Raw genomic sequence first — 21,693 nt, 5'->3', positions numbered from 1 at the left:
TTCAAAATCCCGTGAGAAGCTCCCACAAGTAACATTTAACTGCTTTTTTTTTTTTTTTTTTCAAGTGAATGCAATAGCCTACGCTTCCGTAAAAAGAGATCTGCTAAGTGTGACAAAATACCACAAAGGCAAATACTTGAAAAAAAAAAAAAGTTACTTTATTGTATTTGGCCAAAAATCATTTCATGAAAAGGACAAATATGCCATAGTTGCGTTAACTAACTACCATACCTTTTTACATCTTACTTTTTTTTATTGCTTTACCAACACAAAGCAAATCCAAATTGCAGTTACAGTTTGGAAACTGTAGGTGCAGTCTGTTTTTCATTGGTGCCCAGATTGCTGCTGTCATACTCTGTTACATAGAAACAAACATACACAAAAACAAAATTACTAGGCTATATTAAGAGAAAGCTAGCACAGCTAGCCTTAGAAACAAATTGTTATTTGTCGTCTGAATTGAGATTTTAGTTTTTCAGTTGGTAAAATATTCATTCATTAATAAACAGTTGGTATAATATAGGTTTACTAGCTACATAATTTGAAAACATTAGATCATGTAAGTAGCCTATATCACTCAAAAGGTATACCGTAGATTTTTTTTAATTAATAAAAGTGTAAATACATTTCAATATAAACCAGCAATAGACATTATTTGTAGTTAGCTACTATCATCATATAAAAGAAATCATATAAAAAAGTTTATTTTTTCACACTAGAAGATTGTTGACAGGGCAGAGTATCTACATGTAAATAATATTTGGACATTTTTCAGCTTTAAAGCAATCATAAAGCCTTTATAACCTTCGTATCGTATAACTGTTTATTTCTGTTCCCAGCTGCCTCTGTGCTAACCAGTGTCATTAATGTTTGTATGTATGAGGAAAAAGTGTGTAAGCCATTCAGAAAACATATTTACATAAAATGAATTAATCACACTACCACATATTGCAAATCTAAATTATTTAACTGAGCTTTCTGTCTCACTTAGTAATATCAATTTGTGACATCAGTTGGGTCTAAATATCACATAGTTAAGACTTATCTTGAAGGTTCTTTTTACATATTTTCGCTACTTTGTCTTAATACATTTATTTCAAATATCTCTGCAGGCCTCAGTGGTTAGCAGTGCAGTATAAGCACATCACAATAGATGTACAAACAGACAGTATATATAGCCTAGTTACAAGATGCCAACTGACAAACATTTGTGCAAACATGCATATTGTACAACACTGCAGTGGGGAGGACACGTCAGCAAACGGACAAACTTTTCTCATGAAAAGCAGTTTACATAATTCCGGTTCTTATCTCAGCTGTGACAGAGACACGGAATTTGAGGAAGTAATAAAAAATAAAACATTTCAACAGAGTTGTGGTTTAGATTCTGCATGAAACACAGAAACTGTAGCGAGACGGTTGAATGACACACATTGTGAGCTTCATGAAGATAACTTAATTGCAGGGCTGTTGTAATGCATCATATATATCCAGACTTAAGAATCCTCTGTATAAGAAAGTTACTTAATTCATGGCTAAGATAGGGAACAAAGTTAGTTTTTTGTGACATACAGACAGTATTTTGCACTCACAGGTTCGGCTCACTACTGCCCTCTATCGGTCGGACGCCCAACATGATCTCAGGTCAGATAAGAATAAAACATGCAAAAACAGTTAATCTTCATACACATGATACTGTAGCATAGGTACTGTGGATAAAATTGAAAGCTTATGGTGAGAGAATAAATCAGTGCTTGATTAACTGTTTTATCTGCTGACAAAGCCTGATAAGTCCTGCTGGATGTGCTTGACCCTGCATCATGCAGATTGCTTTGCTGCTCTCATTAGGGCGGCGGGAGGTGGCAGTAGCCTGAGGGGTGTATGGTGGCATTTCCGTGTGCCCAGGCGATGAAAGGTCCAGAGGTGTAAGGCGGAGGCTGGTCGCTGCTTGTGGCCACGCTGACGTCCGTCTTATCTGACCCCAGCGTGGTGGTATCTGGACTCTGTTGGTTCTGGTCAGTGCTCTCATCCCTCTGTGTGTTTGTGTTGGCACCGCTGCAAGACACAAGGTCCTGAGTGGACCTGCAGACGGTGCGGTTGGGTAGACACACGTAACCTTCTCCGAAAAGAGCAAAGTTTACAGGAGAAGGAGAGTCATCCGAGTGGCTTTTTTCTTCTTCCCTTTTCTCTTCGTGTTTGACTTCCTTTGAATTTTCACTGGGTTTTGATGTCTGTTAAAGAGACACAGTGATGTTCAGTATGAAATTGAATAGCTGGATATGAACCAATATTAATTATTAACATCAACCTTTCTGTCATTTGCTAATCTATTAACTGCTATAGAGAATATAATCTGTCAAGCAGCACCTCATAGATCACTCTCATGTTCGTTAATACTCAAGTGTCAAAACAACATATTGTGGTTTTATGGAGATCATCAGCCAAACTATTTCTTGGCCTGGAGTAGCGACTGCCTAACAATGCACCATAATCCCCATCAAACCACAATGTTTTGTTTTGATGTGTACGTTTCCTATTTCTGAATAAGCACTTTGCATTTATGTGTATACTGGAATGTATTTCAACAGATATAAAAACACCAAAACGGTTTAAAAAAAAATACTGAACACAGATTTTCATTTTTAGTGCTAATATTTAAGAAACTCTCTGCACCTACAGACTTGGTTGTAGCTGTAAATGGCTGACCTGACAGAAGATGTATGGTCCGCTGAAACTCAAGGAGGACATGCTGTTAACCTGATCAGTGGGGGCGAGCAAGTTTTCACTGCTCTCAATGCTCTCGTTCGACTCCAGACGCTTTCTGTCCATGTCTGTGGCGAGCCACTGTGAGCTGCAGGGAGATAGAGACATACAGGGTATCGTCAGTAATTCAGCCTCTCACACAGGTCAGTTATTACCACTGTACATGTCGTATTCTCTGTCGGGGATGGGAAAGTGTGTGGGAAACGTGTTACCATGAAGATATTGTGTCGTAGTTGTTCTCTTTGTAGATGGACGAGTCCTCACTCTGCAGGAAGGTCTGATTGGTGGAGGACTGCAACACGAGAAAATACACATCACAGGGACGCTCACACCACAAAGACAAAGTTAAAACAGTTTCATTAAATTCAAGTCTCACCTTGATCTCAGACAGGATTTTACTTTTGCCAGGAGAGGGGATTGAGTCCACCCACACGACTACACTCCTGTTTGTCCAAAATACAATACAGAGAGTTTTAATTAAGCATGACAAATGAACACACAAGACTTTCATTACGCATACTTGTATTATGTTAGTACCCTACTGTATGGATGAGAGTTGGTGAAGTACCTTCGACAAGCTGGAATGGAGTAGTAGAGTGCGAAGAAGACTACGACCACAATCAGACTGATGACAACATATATGAAGGTGGCGAGGGGAAAGGGGGCTGTCAGAGAGCAGAGAACAGAGTAAGTGATAATGGTGATACTGATGAAGATCGTTCAAAAGCTAATTATGTTTACTTCTGAATTTAGTGATCTACAGAAAGAAACAAATCAATAAACCAATAAAAAACAGGTGACATGAAATGCACATCTCAGAGTCTGTGCACATGTGGTACCTCCATGTGAAGTCCACTCCACAGGGTCGGTCCATTTAGACGGGATCCCCTCGTATGTGGTACCATGTCCAGGGACGACCAGGGACCTGACTTTGACCCAGTACTGCTGGGATGGAGCCAGAGACGCAGCCGGGAAGTCCAAGGAGGAGGACCCCTCTGTGATGTTTATCGGGTTGGAACATCCCTGATAATTAAATGTAACTTAATATAAAGTCCATTAAATAGTCAGTTCTGTCTGTCGGCATAGCTCTATTAACAAAGTGATACCTGAATAATAATAAACACTAACACAAACTAAGTCAAAAAATTCCTTACCTCTTCCCCTGTCTTGTAGTGGCAGACCTGATAATAAAGTGTCGGAAATTGTGATTTGATCGGTTCAGTCCATTCAACGACCCACTTTTGGTCTTCCTCCTTCACTGTTACTTTGGTAGGTGGGTTGGGTTGGACTGTGGGCCAAGACAAACAACAGTTTGTAGAATAAATCAAATTAAGATTCCTCCAAGAGGTTGTTAGAGTCACAAAATAGCTACATGAAATTTATGTTACCAAGGTCTTACTGAGTAATAAAATACTAATATACCAGAATAAAAACAAACCCTCTTATCTTTTTGTACGGAAGAAAACAGGCAGAAATGCAGTAGTGCCATTAAAACACTAGGTGGGGACACACATCACATCTCTGCTGTTTACACAGCTCCCAGCTTTGGGTGGTTTTGGCAGGACAGTTTATCTCTACTGCTATATGGTACTCAGAGCAACAACCCCCCCGCCCCCAAACTCTCACACACCCGGCCCCACTGGTCCCCTCTTGTAATGTTGTGCCCTCTGTTTGGTGTCCACTCACTGTGTTTGCATGCCTTAAAAATCTTGGTTTTGTATGTTGGTCGGAGCTTCAGCTGCACGTGTGCTGGATCTGTGACTGTCAGTGAGCAGCTGTACATCAGCACTGTCCCTTTGGAGTCAAATCTGACTGTGGCGTTCGTGCAGCAGCTCCCAAACCTGGAGGCAGCGATAAAGAGGATGAGGAGGAGAGGAATGGTCAGATAGAGGAGTGAATGACAAATGGATGGGTGCCTCGTGCAGCCGCAATCAGGTGGGGTTGTCAGCGTCGCACTCGACTTACTCCGCAGCCGGGCTCTGTTGACAGTCCAGCTGGTAGGTAATGAACTGAGCCAGCTCTCTGCTCACCTCCCAGCTACACACCACCTCCGTCTCTCCATCCAGCACACAATGCAAACTGGGAAACTGCCCAGTGTCTAGGGGCAGAGAGAGAGAGCGTGAGAGAGAGAAAGAGACAGCTATCAACAACAGCTGCAATGCTCCAGACTTTTTCGAGGCTTCCATAAAAAATGCAGAGAGAGAGAAGATTAGAAATGTGAGGGAGGGAGATAAGGAGCGGGGTTTGTATCAGAAGCAAACTACTTGTGCATAATGATCCAGTACATTAAATATGCAAGCTAAATGGTTTTTCAGAAATGTCAAAGTTGAAGCCAATTTCAGCATGCACGGGAAATGATCCACAATTTTGTTAAATGATTACATGGAGGTTTATAATTTAGTTAGTGATGCTCATTTCTTCTCTTTGACTCACTGTGGAATTCAGTCTTCCAGGACACCACAGGACTCCAGTTGCTCCACTGGCCCACGCTGGCCCGGGCCCGCACCTTGGCTTCATACCTTCGGCCCGGAAGCAACAATTGCCTCTCTAGTTTCATACTGGTGTTTGTGACACCCACAGTCTGCAGGGAGAATGAAAACAGATGTGTGTGAATCCTGGGTCACAAAACATTTCATTCAAGGTCAAAGAAAAACTGCTCTGCTCCCAGTGTGTGTGGGTGTGTGATATCACAGAGCACAGTGGATTAGCAACAAGCTAAAAGTCAGGAATACACAAATCCCTTTTAGCCAGCGTTAGCATGCTGCTAAACTGGGATGGAGAACATGGAAAACATAACATCTGTTGAACCAGCAAACTTCAAAAATTTTTACATTGTTTGTTTGCTCTGGCGTCACTGATAATGAACAGTAGCCTACGATATGAATCAACAAAAGTAGCTAATTCTGGCTGTTTATCTGTAATTATAAGGGCTAATCAGGACTACGCTGATTCAGATTCAGATTCACATTCAGAAAACCTTTATTGTCCCCTGCACATAGGAGTGGAAGTTTTTCTTAAACGTGTGCATACGTGCGCATAAAAGAAACATAAAAACACAGTTTAGCATAACATAAAACAAACAACAAATAGATACAGAATGTACAGAATGATGTTTTAATGTAATCTGAGAAAGTAGCCTAGGCTACAGCATAATTTCAATCTTCATTTTAGCCTCACCAGGCCTCACACTTGGTATGAGTAGGCCTATACAAATTTGAATAAGAATGGGCCCCATGGGTTCAGAGCTTTCACTGGTTTTCCTGTCAGAGGAACTACAGTAGGTCTATATCAGATGTGATTTATGCACCAGTAACTGCTTTGGTTACCACTGCTAAATATAATGTGATTCAACAAGCTGTTTAAATGTCAGTTGGTTTTCGTAAAACTACAAGTGCACATAGTTCTCACGTAGACCCATGTCAGCATATTTTTGATTTTGGAGAACTACTAGCCTACGTACACTGCCTCTATACGGTGATGTGTGCTAATGTGTCAATTGTTCATGAAAAACCTTACGATCCAGTTGTCCTGTGTGTCTGCTTTGTAGCTGAGCTGGTACGTGAGGTTTCTGTTCAGGGAGGAGGAGGCGGGGTAGGGACTGGACCAGCTGAGGAATTGGCCTCCATCTCCAACATCATGTCTGGACAGGCCCACTGGTGGGCGCGCTCTCACTGTACAACACAAACAACACAAACAACAACAACCCTGACATCATGAGCAATGGATTATTATTACCTTTTGATATATTTTTATTGTCATTATTTAAGCATTTCTGTTCCAACTGACAAATGTCATGTAAACTCACACTGCTGACAAAGGTCCAGAGGTTGTTGTGGGGCAGATGAGCAGTTTGTCACGGTGTTGTTTGGGCTGAAGAAGGTGATGTGGTTCAAGGAAAGGGAAAATGAAGTAATGTTACATCTGCTTTGGACTATCCTGTACTCTCCTTCGATATGTGAACTTTCTTGCTTGCACTCCACCCTGCAAGGACATTGACACAGAGCTGAAGCACATATGCAAAACTCTGTTTCCAACATCACAGTCTTAGAATTAAACACTTGTGTCCCCACTGATTTTCCCTTTAATTTTATTTATTTGAGTTTACTTTATTCTTCGTGATCGTGATGACTTCATGATCCAAAGTTCCTTATTCGTGTGTTGCATGTTTCTATCTTCCTTCCATTCACAGCGGACGTGGGTCTTGTAGTCGTTATGGCACTGTAAAGACTCCAGTAATGGAGAATCTGGGTAGAGAGGGAGAAATGTCATTTGTAGATGACTGGTCAATGATTGTGTGAAAGTGCCACTGCTGATACTGTGCTGAACGTCATGCTATGTCTTTATAGTAAAAATAAAAGTGCAGAGGTGTTAGATTTACATGTGCCTAAAGTGAATCACTCGCTTTTGGTGCATGCAAACTGTATATTTATTTTTTACTGTAAATTATTTATTTAGGCTACTACTTTAGTTTCAGGCAATTCAATAATCAAAAACCTAGAAGATATTCTTGTCTACTTGAACTTGTTTAAAATGTCTTTGAACATGACAGGAGTTTATCAGGTTGCTGCAGTGAAATTATGAAACGGTTGAAACATGTTATTCTAAGAAAATCAATACGATGGAAAACGTGGAATTTCAGGGTTAAAAAAAATACACATCTCAAAGAAGTTATCTCATTTCAGATGATGCATGAATCAATGAGACCTGAGCCTGTTGCCTGCTGGTAAACATGACAAGATGGATCATTGTTTTCCTCACACCATTCTACAGTATCTGTAACTTAATTGTTTGTTGTCCAACACAAGCCACAGTAAGGACCCTGGATCTGATCTGATCTGACATGTAGTAGCTGAGAACACCAGAGTCTTTTCAAGGCTTTGATTCATACCAGGTAAACACTGCAGAGACTTACCGTTCAGTGAGCTGCCGCTTTCATCGAGGTTGCAGGTTCCTGGGTCAGAGAGAAGAACCAGAGGAGGCAGCGCTGACCAGAGCACCAGGCAGGAGAGCAGCATCGTTCCAGAGGGCTGTGAGTCTAGTTGGTCTTTCTCAGAGGTTGGATCTCAGAGACACACTAAACTGTGTATATTCATGTTATCAACAAGTCTGTAGAGGAGAGATCACGTACAGAGAATGTAATAGAGAGAGAGAGAGAGAGAGGGGGGGGGGGGGGGGGGGTAGTTCATTTACTAGAAATAATGAAGAAATGAGTCATGACCAGCAGTCACTTCTGCTTTGAGTGTTGGCTTGTTGTGGGATGTCACCACACATCCGCTTGTTTCTTATCTTTCTCTCTCACATGTCATTAGCTCAGATAAAACATACACACACACACACACACACACACACACACTGGAGTGAAGATACTGATCAGTGGTTTTACATCTGCTTAGATATACTAAAAATGTATATCTTTAAAATTGCAGCTTATTAAGGTTTTTTTTTTTCACCGACTTCCAACGAAGAGGTTGTTTGTCCGTTTATATCAGCAGCATTACGCAAAACAAAACTGAACCAATACTGTATGCACCGAATTTGGATTTGCACCTGGATCAGGGAAGAACTTGTTGCATTTTGGGACACATCTGGATCATTTACTATGAATTCTCCTCATGTTTGGCGGTGGCCTTGGCAGAGGACAGTGATCTCTGAGTGCTCTTTAGTTAAAATGGTTGTCAGTGTGTGAGAGACACGACTGTCCTCAAACCATCCAACAGGCTGAGTATGCTGTAGATATACAGTAAGAAACACTATGGAGTAGAGTGGGAAAAAGCATCAGCCTAGGGGATTCAACCTTGAGTGGCCCACTAACACCCATCCAGAGCCTCGCCATCACATCCAACCTGTGTCATACGTCATAAGACTCAGACTGTCCTCTATAATTTTGAAGCTGTAGATCAGTGGATTAGTATTCCTCATGAAATAAGCAAAACATTTTATCCAGCTAAATGAAGGCTTCCCTCTGTCTGTTGTCTGCAGAGTCACTCGTTTTGATTTTTCTGGAATAGCTGTGATAAAGCTGACGTTTGCAGCTTGAAGGGAGACGTTAGGGTTGTGACAGTCTCACTGGAGTAAATTGTACACCCTCCCTCATTTGTGTTGTTGGGCTGATCCCAACAACCACATTTCTCTCTCTCTTTCTCTGTTGGTAGTATTGCTTGTGAGTCTGTGTGTGTCACCTTTGAAAAATGTGGTCTCTGAGATACTTCCTACTGTAGCAGTTGCCGTCACACTTTGACACTTTGTCAATTGTCTGTTCCCACGATATCATCACAACCATGCCCAAGTTAAAAAGAAGTTTGAAGTTGGGTATCAACCAACCCATGAGTAGCCACTGACTAGCCTATGGCTTACTGTATGATGTAGTAAGAGCACTGAGTCATGGCTGAGATGTCAACATGTTAAAGGGCGTTGTGCCTGGTGTGACCTTATCACAAAAAGCTGTTTAGTTACTCTTTTTCACATTGATCTACTGGCCTTACAAAGAACTACTAAAACCTGCATGATGAAAATACAAACGTTAAGAACAACACAAATCCCACACGATACTGTATTTGACTGATGCCCAACAACCAGCCTGGCTCACCGGGATTCCTGTGCATCCAGATTAGCCTATGTTTAACCAGTCTATGTGTTTAACGAACCCACAAGTACGAAAAAGTTAAAGCCCCTATAAAGAACTTTCATTTTTGTGTACTGACTGTACTGACAGTAATATGTGCATTTTCAGTGAAAAAAAACAAACAAACAAAAAAAACGTTGTCCCAACTGTATTAATTATGTGCCATCTCCGGTCTGAGTACCGTAGACCGTTTCGTCTGTGGACTGACCCGACCACCTCCTGGTTTCACTATTTAGAAATAGCTTATCTTCACACTGATTGGCTCATTTCTGTTGCAGGTCATACAGAGACATCAACAGAAATGAGAGACTTTTGCATATCCAGTTAAAAGTTCCTTGTAGGGGCTTTAATGCAAAAACTTTAATGGGCCACAAAATTATTTCAAAATGAAATATTTTGTCTTGCAATAATGTGATCATTTTTTTCATATTATGACAATCTGCACCCGAAAATACACTTAAAATAGTTACAATTGGCTTTAAGTATTTTCAAAGCTAATCTTTCTTTTTCTTTTTTTGAAAGTGATAAATCATAATTACAGTCTGAAATCATTTGTGTGGTATGAATAAGTATAAGTATAAGTTCTGCAATAACTTCTAATTTCTATAGCACTATGGTATAAAGAGATCATATTAAGGAAATGTAAGATGTGTAATTATTATGAAAAGAATATATATGATTTAATTATAGATCATATATAGGCACAACTGCCAAACTTGGTTTTTGTAAAATACTTTTGACAGTTCAAATGAAGTGAGAAACATCCTATTTAAGTGTGTAAGTGACACAACGTCATTTCATAAAAAAGAACAGTAAGACAATGGGGGGTTTTAGGGATCAGTCAGGCATAACACACGTTTTTAGCTACTGTTTACAGTAGCAGGTTTGGGGAAAACCCACCTGGAGGATGTGGGAATTCAACATCAAACCTGAAACCAAATAACCTTCTAAACCTGTTATTGTCTGTGGTGCAGCAGGTCGCACAGCACAGCACCGCACAGTACACAGCAGGTTTGACAGTGGTGCTGACATGAAACCGCCAGCCACATTAAATCAATGACAAAATGGAGATTAAACCAGACATAAACACAGACACTGAAAAAATAAATTGCACATACGGGCAAATGGCTCAAATCTGTATGAGACATCTGAGAAGTCATGGATAAATCCTTTCATTGTAAAAGTATATGTCTGTACAAGAGCACGAAATCCAAATTGGCGTGTGGAGTATTTCTCTGTTAAGCAGGTCTTGTCTGATTGAGAAAATTCACTGTAACTCAAGTCATGTGTGAGTCATCTGATTGAGTAGTATATCACATCCACAATCACCCACTCAACACATTTCATCATCATCTCTGAGGAAAACCTTACTCTGGTGGCGCTGAGGGTCAAAACACAACATTGCGGAACACACACACAGAACGTCATTTCACAAAACCAATGTTTCTGCTGTGATCTGTGAAATGTGGTTGTGTTCTGTTTCCCTTGAGGCCCCAACAGCCAATCCTGCTCTATAATAACAAATTAAAGCTGAAAACATACAGTAGATACCAATCTGTGAACTCAATCGTATTGTGATCTTTAAACATACACATACACCGTGGAACAAGATTGATTTAGAGAGAATAAATGTCAACAATATCACTCAACCTGTGTGTGAAGCCATCCACAACAACACAGTGTAGATCTCCCACTTACCTGCCACAGATAATGAAGACGGCTTTTTCCTCTCTCAGTCCGTCCGTCTCTCACCATCGCTTTCTTCTTGTCAACCAGCTCCTCATGAACAGTGTCGAGAAGTCTGTGGGAGTTTCCTCTGTAATGAGCTCAGTTTCCCCCTTCTGTCCACACTGACACAGTGTCATCTTTGCTTTATTGCGTGATCAGCTGATTTTTTTTTTTTTTCCTTTGCAGGATCCAAAATGTTGTAGTTTTGGAAACACATATTGGGACATGAAGCAGATAAAAAGAAGGTAAAAAGGCAAAAAAAAAAACATGAATTTGAGTCTGAAAACAGTGCCCCAGAAAAGCAGTTCTATTTCTGGGAACATAACATTTTAATTATTTGGCATGGAAAGTGAAAAAAGGAAATAACAAAGACTTTCTAGAGAGTTGTACAGTGAATGTGAAACGTAGAGTTTCCCTAAAACCGTTTTCACGGACTTGACTTTATGCTATGCTTTTTTACTTTCCTTTAACTTTTCCTGTTTAAATGCAATAAATCAAACCAACTTTCCTTCCTGGGCTCACTGAGGATGCATCTTTTGGTTTCACCACACAGCCTACTCTAGATCTGCCAGCTACACACAGGTATCAGTGGTTAATCAACCGCATGTTTGGAGATAAAAGTACAGTTGCACGTTTCCTTTGTCTAGCTGCGCGGCTGCGCCACATGCATCTGAAACCCCAACTTCGATATTACAGACGGATGTGATCATTCTTACTCACCTCCATATATTATTGTTCATAGCCACGTTCCCCTAAATGGTCTCACTTAAACTGATACTTCTGACACTTTTTCCTACATGCGACTTTGATCGCCCCACAGAAGTGCCTTACCTGTCTGCTCTTCAAAGTTCTTCATTCACTGTGAAGTTACAAGCTGCTACTTTCCACTTCTGCTGAGGGGGCACAGTTTCACAACTCTTTGACAGTAAAAGTAAAAATAGATTACAGGTCAGATTAGGTTAGATGAGATGAGATGAGATCAGATGAGATTAGATTAGATTAGATGTTGAAGGTGAAATATCTGTTATTGATATACAGGGTGAAGGTAAATATGTATGACTGATCCAGGTGATGGAAACAAAACTTTTCAAAAAATTTAATGAGGGGATGTTATCATTTGTAATCCACTGCCTTCAATGTATTTTACAGTTATCCAGTTTATCATTTTTTATATAGGCAGTGTCTGACACATCTGTCTAAGATGTATTGTTATAAATTACAGTTAGCTCTACTTCTGGACTCATTATAATATAATATTGATATTATGTATAATTGTACACTAAAAAAAATGTATTTAGCGTAATGTTCACTTTCACTTTTTCACTTTTCTTTAAGTTTTGCTGAAAACGATTCTATAATTTTACTGACGTTTACTGAGATTTTAAAAGCCAATGTAGATCATTTTGAAAATCTGCAGTTAAATGTTGAAACATTTGATTTGAGTTGATTACATTTTAACAAAAACTGCAACTTTATTTAAGTGTTGATAAATTATGTTTAATCTGAAGAAAAGGGAGAGTGGGTGAATGTGCCTGTTCTCTGGTTTCTTACTCTGACTGTGCAGGTACACAGCTTTGACTGTTCTGCTCTCCTGTTCAGAGAAAGCATGAACTTATGAGACACTGAGGTTTGACAGATAAGATGCATAAATTTAGATATATGACATTTTGCTCTTTTTCAGTGTCACAAGTGTTGCTGGTCAACTTTTAAAATGGCATTAAGTAAAACAAAATCTATATTTAAGCCCAAGTGTTACATTTACATTAAACTGTGACCTGACAAGACCCCAAGAAAGAAGCACAACTGACTCTGACTTGAATCTCACTGACACAGGATTTTCAGATCTCCTTTTGCAGGGGCTATAATGGTTTTATTTGAAGTGAGTGTGTTCTCTAAGGTTCGGTTTTCTGCTTGAGGACTTGTGGCCTTTTTCCAGTCCTCAACCTGCGCTGGCACATGGAATATCAGCAGCAACACAAGCACACACACACACACAGACAGACAGACACACACATCAAATTCATACTACAGCGACTATAAGAGCCATATTTATATTGCTTACAATAGTAAAACAAAGTTTTTGCTTAAAGTTATATTTTGAGTTACTGCCTCTGAAGATTCTCTTTGTGTCAAGCTTATTACCAAGAAGACTGCATAATAGTAGTGGTAATGAGGAGTGCTGGTTGGAAGAAAGATTTCCGCTACAGCTACACTTTCAATATGATTTTGTATTCCCCTGCTTTCTGACAGAAGCAGCAGTTAACTTGTCTGGAGTCATGAGTCACATCACGGTCAGACAGTGGTCTCAGCTTGATGCTTTCGAGTCATGAGAAAGACAATGAAAAACAAAAAAACCCCTTACAGTAATCTATCTGACAAAGGGGAGGAGGAGGAGGAGGAGGAGAGAGACAGAGGAAAAAATGAAAAGGACATTTTAAGGCCATGTAGCAACTTGCATGCAATGCAACAGATGTTTACGACTGGGGGGAAGAAGAAAAAAAAATTGAAAGGTCAAGGACACTTGTTGATGTGATCTGCTCATGACTGATTCCTATAAAAGGCCAGTTCGTGTCAAGTCAGTTCCATTACTGACAGAAGTTGTGTTTCACACCACCAGATGACCCTCTGACTTCCTGCTCAAATAGAATTTTACCACCCTAGTCTAAACAAAACTGACTGTGAAAGCAGATAGCCTATTATGGACCTCTGATCGCTGTGTGGTTTCAAAGATACATTGTCGCCTGTCTGACAATTCACACTGTTAGGACACATTAAACCCAAGCAACACTCAAAAACAATGCATTTACTGAAAAAAACAACCTTAGACTCTTTGATGCTAAATGCATGAGGGGCCCAGTACAATGAGGAGATGCGTGTTTCTTGCAACAGTCTTGACAGTTTGTTGTTTTGTTTTTTAATTGCAATACAAACCCCAAACACATATTCAACTGCTGCTACTAAACTGTCAGTGTTAACACTTCAAATGTGGGTTAGGCCCCAGTCCTGACAAGTTGGGAAGACGAGAATAGCCCCTGTCTCTAGAGACTTAAAGAAGAAGAAAAACTCCCTTTGATTCTCAGAAACAATAAGGAACTCGCCTGTGAAGTTGCTGATATCTACATACTGAGGTTTTTATGTGTCAAGGGCATGGTCAAAGCAGCAGGCATGAGCTCATGGGTTAATGTCTTATTTTATTGAAGGAAGTGGTAACATAAGTAACTTAAATGTAAAAAAAAAAAATGTGTAGAGAGAGAGAACTTGAGCTAATAAACATCATAAAGGTGCAGTGACTAAGATGAGTCACATGAAAATGTGGTTCATGTGTGACAGACACAGAGGTCACTCCTCTGCCTGATACAGTAGATTTAAGTTGGTTTATACTCTGCACAACTTCTCATCATTCAGCTCTTCAGCCGTCTGCATCTCTGAGACTGTATCATAATCATACAACATATAATGTAACAGTACAGTTATACATTACATTATTAATGTCGCTGGTCTTTTTTCCAAGCAGCTGAGCAATGCCATTACAACCTCAATTCTGCCACCTAGTGTTCATATTCTGAAACTGCTATTTGTTGTTCTTGGTTCATAATATGGGATGTGAAACCCTTCCTATAAATATACATTTTTTGAAGAAGTTGTTGATGGAGACATTTGTGTCAGGACTATTTCCCTGTTCTTTTTCAAAAGAAAGTTATCTTCTCATTATGCAAGACCATCCAGGGGTTCACATCTGTATGAATGGCTGTATGTTTGCATTTAAATTGAACACAGTGCATCAACTACCCACATCACAAACTCACACACAAAAGACTTTTCAACTATTCTTATTGACTTCATTTCTTTTGTTTATATGTATATTTTGAATTCCAGACACCTTTACTCTACCAGCTTGTGGCAGCTTGTAAACCATACTATAAATTGGCAACAAATTGCTGCTCATGTAGATGCTGTCTCTCAATAATAATGATGATATGTAATTTTGACAAATCCAAAATCAAATTAGCAGAATATGGAAGGACGTCAGTTGCTGTGTTTACATGCACAGTAAAAGTGGACGTGGTTTACTGCACTGTACATGGCTGAGTGAGAAAAGGCAGGAAACATTTATTTCCTTTTCTCCACTAACAGCTATACCACACATCCTGTTCAGCACTGCAGGCAAAGCTACGTCGCACAGTTTGTCTTTTACAACATGCTGGAGAAATCCAATGCTTGAGGTAATGTTTGTGCACGGCTCCTAAATTTCCTTTGTTAAAAGGCATGTTGCTCTGCTCCTGCCCAGGGTTGTGAGTCCCACTGATAAGAATGATGCAATCTGATATAGATCATATAAATCTGATTTCACAAGGACAAGCAAACCTTTTTGCATATTCACAAATTTGAGGGGAATGACGTGTATTTGATTTACATGTGTTCAGAGAGTTTGAGTTCCACAGTGAAAATGGGCCAAGAAAAGAGACTGTGTCCTGCATCTGAAAGCTTGGTGGCCCAGAGAGCTAAATGCACTGAAACTTATAAGACGACACATGCAAACAGGCAAAATGCAAACAAGTAACAAACAGGTGAAAATGATCTCTTTGATATCACATGCTGCAAATACTCAATACAATACAATGGAGGGCACATTTCATGGCTGTAATATGATACACACACTATGAGAACTAGTTCAATGCTTTTGATTTCAAAAGGCAGCATGTGTGTCCCAGCCTGGTTCATCACTCTTTAATGTCATTTAGAAACACTGTTTGCAGCAGCCTGTTTGTATATAGTCTACACTGTTTGCAGTTGCATTGAGCTCAGAAATCACTGTTAAAGGGGATTTATTTTTTCTCAGTTTAATGAAAGCTTCTCAACAGGAAGAAATAAACTGCTCAGATAAAACAATAAGATTCTAATTACTCTGGAGAAAAAAAAAAAGACAAAATGCTGCCAAATCAGCGCTAATGGCATTTATACACAGCATGATCCAAATGATTGGACCAATCTGCTGTTGTTGACTAATAGTGCTGCTTTCACCAGTGAACGGCCATCAGCCTGCTGCTGGTGTAAAATGAAATACTCTTTGAGGCTAATGAGAATGTAATGTAAATTAATGAGATCAATAGTGAATGTGTGTGAGAGACAGAGACAGACAGGGGAGGGGGGGGTTCTACAGCAAGAGAAAGGCAGAGTCAATTACTGGACTCTTTATTGAGAGAGGCATTCTTGTCCAATGAGAATACATTATAGTAATTATAAAGTAGTTGTGGTTTAATCTGGCCGGAGTGGTGTGTGCTGATAAACAGCTTGAGGAGACATGTCTGTCTCTCTTTATCCTGTCTCATTCATTTTGTGCCTACTATTTCAGGAGTAACTCAGGAGGCAGGCACGCAGGCACGCACACACACACGCACACACACACTTGATGTTATTGCCGTCACAGCAGAGCAACATTCCATTACTGCCTGTTTCCCAATATCACTTGAGAACAATAAGATCGAAACTGAAAGTAGAAAATCACATTGAAATTTATGCTCTTGTCAGCGGTGGCGAATGCAGGCACTGAAAAAGCACTCATTTAACATTGCATTTAACACCGTGGGAGCAATGACAGTGAAGTCACTTCCCCTTATTTTGCTCAGTTTCTCCTCCAGGTAACAATAAAGAAAAGTTGAAATGTTCAAACAAAGATTTTTAGAGGGATAAATCATTTCTATGGTGATACTTCAGCGAACGTGCAGTGCACTCACTTCCTCTTTCATTGCCAGTGATGGGGTGTGTGTGTGTGTATGCAGGACTGGCAGCCAGAGTCTGGTCTGGGATGTTGAAGCTGCAGCTCTGGAGTCGATAGAAACGCAGCAGCTTGTAAGGCGAAATCCCTCAAAGCTGGAGCTGCGCCCGTATCTCTTTCTTTCCTTCTCTCTCTCTCTGTCTCCCTCTCTCTCACTCTGTCCATTTATTTTACAAACACAAAATCCATGCACACTCACATTAACAATACACACATACGTATTCAAGAGGCACACAGGGGTGAATCCCATGGTGCAGCACATTAATGTGTGGAAAACAACACATTACAGACAAGCCTTAGGGCAGTTTAGATTTTTTTTTCCCAGCCCCATATGGCTGATTTTTTTTTAAATGAAAAAGGATTGCCACTGTCAGTAATGTCTTTAAACAGCTGAGTAATGCCTTTTTTTTCAAGAGGGAGACAAGAGGACCCAGGATTAAGCTCTGCATTGGCAGGCACTCTGCATTACGTCCTTGAGCAAATGAATCCTCACCTTGACAAAAATAATTTCCTCGTCAGCTCCAGAGTACTGCAGCTGACCCAAACCTCTGACACTGAATGCAAAAATAGATTTTGAACTACATCACATCTGTATTATCTCAGGCCCTTGCATGGCCCTCAGGTCCTACATGGATGAATAGGACTTGAACTGTAATTTGAGATCAGTGCCTCCTTTTTCAAAACCATGTCCAGAGGGTATTATACCATACTGAGATTTTCAGTGCACTCCAACAAGGGGTTCATTTACCTGCAGAGGCAAACAGCCACAGACAGGGTAACACATATGTGCAAAAAGAAGATGCACACAATTCAGCAGCTTACTGGATATTTTTCTTTGAATAAAAAAATCACATATAGATTACTGAATGGACACACGGAGCTTCTGTTTGCCTCTGCCCACTGACTGTTAATGTTTCATCTCACAAGACATAGAGACAACTACGAATGGACACAATGACTACAAAGAGGTAGAAAATGACCATGAAATGATACAAAATGACCTCAAAGAGACATATGATGACTTTAAGTAGACACAAGACAATACAAATACATGAAAGGTGACCCTTAAGAGACACAAGGTGACCTCCTACAGACACAATGACTGCTAGAAGATCAAAGAAGACCTAAAAAAGACACAAGATGTCTACTTAAAGAAACAGGATGACCTCAAAGAGACACAAGACAATCACTAGAAGACACAAGATGACTATAAGGAGGCACAAAACGACCTCAAGGAGACACTGAGAGACAGGACATATAAAACCTCCTTGTCCATAGAGTTTCTTCTAGGCAAACTAGCAGCAACAAATATGAGACTTCAACTCTGACAAGAAATTTGATCTTCCTAATGGAGTTCTAGCATATTTCAAAACAGGGAGAGGACAGAGCAGGAGGTAAATTACCAAAGGGTTCACAGAGGTAAGATTGCTCCCACTGGGAGGGTGGCACACATCGGTCATCTCCGGAGCAGCGAGCTATGAGCCGCTGAGAAAAGCGGTATTTCTCAACGGACAGATCAGACTCACAGGGTCAGTTAGGTACAAACTCTGATGGGAAAGAAAAAAGCATCCGTGACATTGCTGCGCATGCAAATTGAGAACATCCTGGAGCTGCTTCTGACATAACAGTTCTTGCTGCGTGTTTGGTCGCCGTGTTTTTGTGTATTTGTTGCATTTCTTTAGTTGGAGCATATTTCCCTTAATGTTTGCGTGTTGTCCTTAGGAGCCGTTTGAAATGATGCGATTAAGGGATGCGAAATGATTTCAAACACAAAATAAGCTACAAAGACACAAAAAGACACACGAAATGAGCACAGAAGGACGCAAACGAGCACAAAGAGAAGCACTATGCTGACAAAAGATGTAGCCATCAGTTTGAGTCTCTCTAGTCTGAGGTGGGGTGTGGGGGGGCTTTAACGTGTGTGTGCCCTCGCTTCATGGCTGTAATGTGTTTTTAGGTATTCAGTGGTACTGTACATGTCACAACTGACCCATTAACCCACCGATACCTTCTCAAAGAACAGGACAGACCAGTGGATTTTCACAATATCATCATCCTCCATTCAACCTCATCTTTTCTTCCCCCGCTCCCTCTTTCATCGCTGAGTGCATCTAGCCAGAGGTCAATCTGCCCCTCTTCCCCCACTTTCCACATGACCTTTTCTTGCCTTTTCTTAGGGATAGGCTACCATCTTCACTGATTCCATTTCCTGCTCTTTCTCCCTCTTCCTCTCTTCTTCCACCACCTCCTCTTTAACTTATTGCTCCAAAGTTAATTGCAGTATCTGTTCTGGGACATGCCAACACAGGATTTAGATTACAGTGTGTTTTAATGGATGGAAGAACATTTTCACCAGTCTGAAACTGATTGTTTCCACGGACGACCAGCGCAAGACAGCTGGACATTTGTGCTCTTTGTTCTGTAATCTGATGGATTCGCTTATTTTTTCAACAAATCAAAGCCCCCCACCCCCCGAGCAGCACACATGTTTTTCTGTTTGATATAATGTTCTCTACCCCTTTGCTTTTCCTCACCTCTCATCAGCCTCACCCTTTTACCCCACCTTATCTCCCCAAAGCACCTCTTCCTTCTCTCCTCTGTCTCTGCGTCCTTCTCTTTCCTTCCTCCATCCTCTCTCCAACTTTCCTCTCCTTCCATTCCCTGCAATCCCTCCTCCTCCTCCTCCTCTCAAACATCACACAATCCCCTCCTATCCCAATCCAGCGCACCCTCTCTCTCTCTCTCTCCCTCCCTTTATCTCTCCCTCCCTCTCTCTTTCTCCCCTTCATCTCACCTCCAGCCAGCCTGAGCACCCTCCTCCTCCTCCTCTTGGATCGCACAGCCCGCCTGCTTTCGTCCACTTTCTCTTTCTCACTCTGTCTTCATACCTCTCATTCTCTCTGCTCTCTCCTGTCTTTCATCTCTCTTTCTGTCTCTTTCTCTCTGTCTGCCCTTCACTTCTCTTCAGCCTCCAGAAGCTCGCTGGCTCCCCGCTCTTCCTTCAACCAGTGAGGTTTCAGAAGCACTTGGGACGAAGACTCAGTCACCGGGGGTAAGTGTGTCTATGTGTGTGTCTGTGTCTCAGTGTGTGCTGCTGATGGTCATTCATACCTGCATCAGCTGCAGCCTTAGGTGGCAGACGGGATGATTGGTGGAGAGAAGGGAACGCGGAAAGATGTAGTGGAGAATCCAGCTGCTGTGAATGGGAAAGTGACAGGAGAGTGAAAAAGATGTAAAGAGGTGGATGATTCGGCTGCTGCTAATGATGACAGCAATGGTGTCTGGGGAAAAGTGAAAGAAAAGCATAGTAAAAGAAAAGGCTATTAGTAACATGCAGCAGTCACATTCGACTGCAGCATCAAAAGAGACACAAAAAGAGTGAGAGAGAGTTCATGAACATGGGAAGAGACGCAAGTAAAGAAAACAAACTATGATATGAAAAATGAACGGCCAACAGAGAGGGAGAGTAATATTTCAAGTGAAGGAGGAAATAAAATGAGAATGGGATGCTGATGCTTCCCCTGCTGTAGCAGCTGCATGCCTACAAATGCAGCGGCGCCTGCCTCCTCCTCTCCCGTAAAAAAATCCCATTCACAAACAGGACCTGAAAACAGGGGATGGTGATTGGCTCCCCGAGCGCTGTGTGTCTGTGGTGCTTCATTGTGTGTGTGTGTGTGTGTGTGTGTGGGGGGATATGTGTGTGAAAGAAAAAGAGGGGGAGACGGAGCGGGAGGAGAGGTGGAGGAGGAGGAGGGGGGTGCCGTGATGCTGAGGCTTCAGAGTAGAGACTTGAATGAAACTGCAGGGTGTGCGTTTGTACATTAATAATCCATACTACACAGTAATGCAGAGATAGTGAGAGATGTGTAGAGACACACACATATCAGTGCATTTTCATTTTTGTACTGGTTCAACATAATGCCACAATGTCAGGCAGATTTGGGCGTGACTGGGGTGTGAGTGGTGATTTTGCACCAGACTTAAACTCCCCTCCCACCCCCATCTCTAACTCTTTCCCCCTCATTGCGTCATTCTCAGTGCTGTTCCAGATTGTCATCCCTCTCCCCACTGGCGCCACTGGCACAATCTCACTGCCACCAGCAATCCTCCTAGATTAACAGCTGTCCAAACAGCAATGTGCTCCTGCCTCGCCAGTGCTGGCCCAATGCTGCATCGGACTTGAAGGGCAGGGAGGTGATGAAGAGAGGAGAGAGATGCAGGTGTAGAAGGAAGGAGGTGGAGGAGAGGGGAACTTAAGATTCAAGTTGAGGGCCCACCTGGTAAATAAGTTAAAATGTGATAAAAATTTGTTAGATAGTTGGTGAACTGTAATTTTGGTAGATAAGCTGACAGACAAATGACAGATTTCCCTTTGGGGATTAATAAAGTATTTTGAATTTGTATAATTCATTCCACATATTAGATGCTATGGCAGCAAATGCATAGTCATCCTTGGTTACGAATATGAAATAAGTCTTGGAAGCTTTGTCTGCCATCCCGAGTCTGCTTCTTTGTACTTACTGTAGTAGGTCAAATATAAAGCTTATTGATTTACTGCATTATAGTCATCAACAGAAATTTGAACTGTATTCTGAAAGCAATTCAGTGATGGAATAGAATTCGAATGATATTCGTTCATCTTGTAATACAAATAACAGTGATCTAGCCAGGTTAATCACATTATGTTTCTGGTTTGGTGAAAAGGGGTGGATAGAAAATCATAATTGTGTATCATGTGCAAATGCATGAAACAGATACCATGGGGAAGCATGTAAATTGAGAAATAGTATGGGCTCAAGATTGA

The 21,693-nt window shown here is 40.9% G+C and overlaps 2 protein-coding genes across 2 annotated transcripts in view; one reads left to right on the top strand and one right to left on the bottom strand.

The window, feature by feature from the left end:
* Positions 1–851: 851 nt before the first annotated feature.
* csf2rb (colony stimulating factor 2 receptor subunit beta) lies at positions 852–11,288 on the bottom strand. Its single transcript, XM_085785607.1, has 15 exons — positions 11,084–11,288; positions 7,676–7,869; positions 6,869–7,007; positions 6,569–6,744; positions 6,280–6,434; positions 5,197–5,344; positions 4,729–4,861; positions 4,450–4,604; positions 3,918–4,051; positions 3,603–3,786; positions 3,332–3,428; positions 3,140–3,206; positions 2,976–3,055; positions 2,707–2,851; positions 852–2,231 (listed from the first exon to the last, which is right to left on the bottom strand). Exons 2-15 carry the CDS (start codon positions 7,776–7,778, stop codon positions 1,845–1,847), a joined length of 2,103 nt encoding a protein of 700 aa, XP_085641733.1. The 5' UTR covers positions 7,779–7,869; positions 11,084–11,288; the 3' UTR covers positions 852–1,844.
* Positions 11,289–19,672: 8,384 nt separating this feature from the next.
* pvalb6 (parvalbumin 6) overlaps positions 19,673–21,693 on the top strand; it is a 39,343-nt gene continuing 37,322 nt past the window's right edge. Inside the window, exon 1 of the mRNA XM_085784754.1 lies at positions 19,673–19,941. The gene's annotated coding sequence lies outside the window, so the exon portion shown is untranslated. The remainder of the gene's footprint in view (positions 19,942–21,693) is intronic.

The sequence above is a fragment of the Trachurus japonicus genome, chromosome 8, assembly GCF_045865225.1.
Source record: "Trachurus japonicus isolate A0001 chromosome 8, Traja_1.0".
Lineage (NCBI taxonomy): Eukaryota > Metazoa > Chordata > Actinopteri > Carangiformes > Carangidae > Trachurus > Trachurus japonicus.
This window is presented reverse-complemented; position numbering and strand designations above follow the sequence as displayed.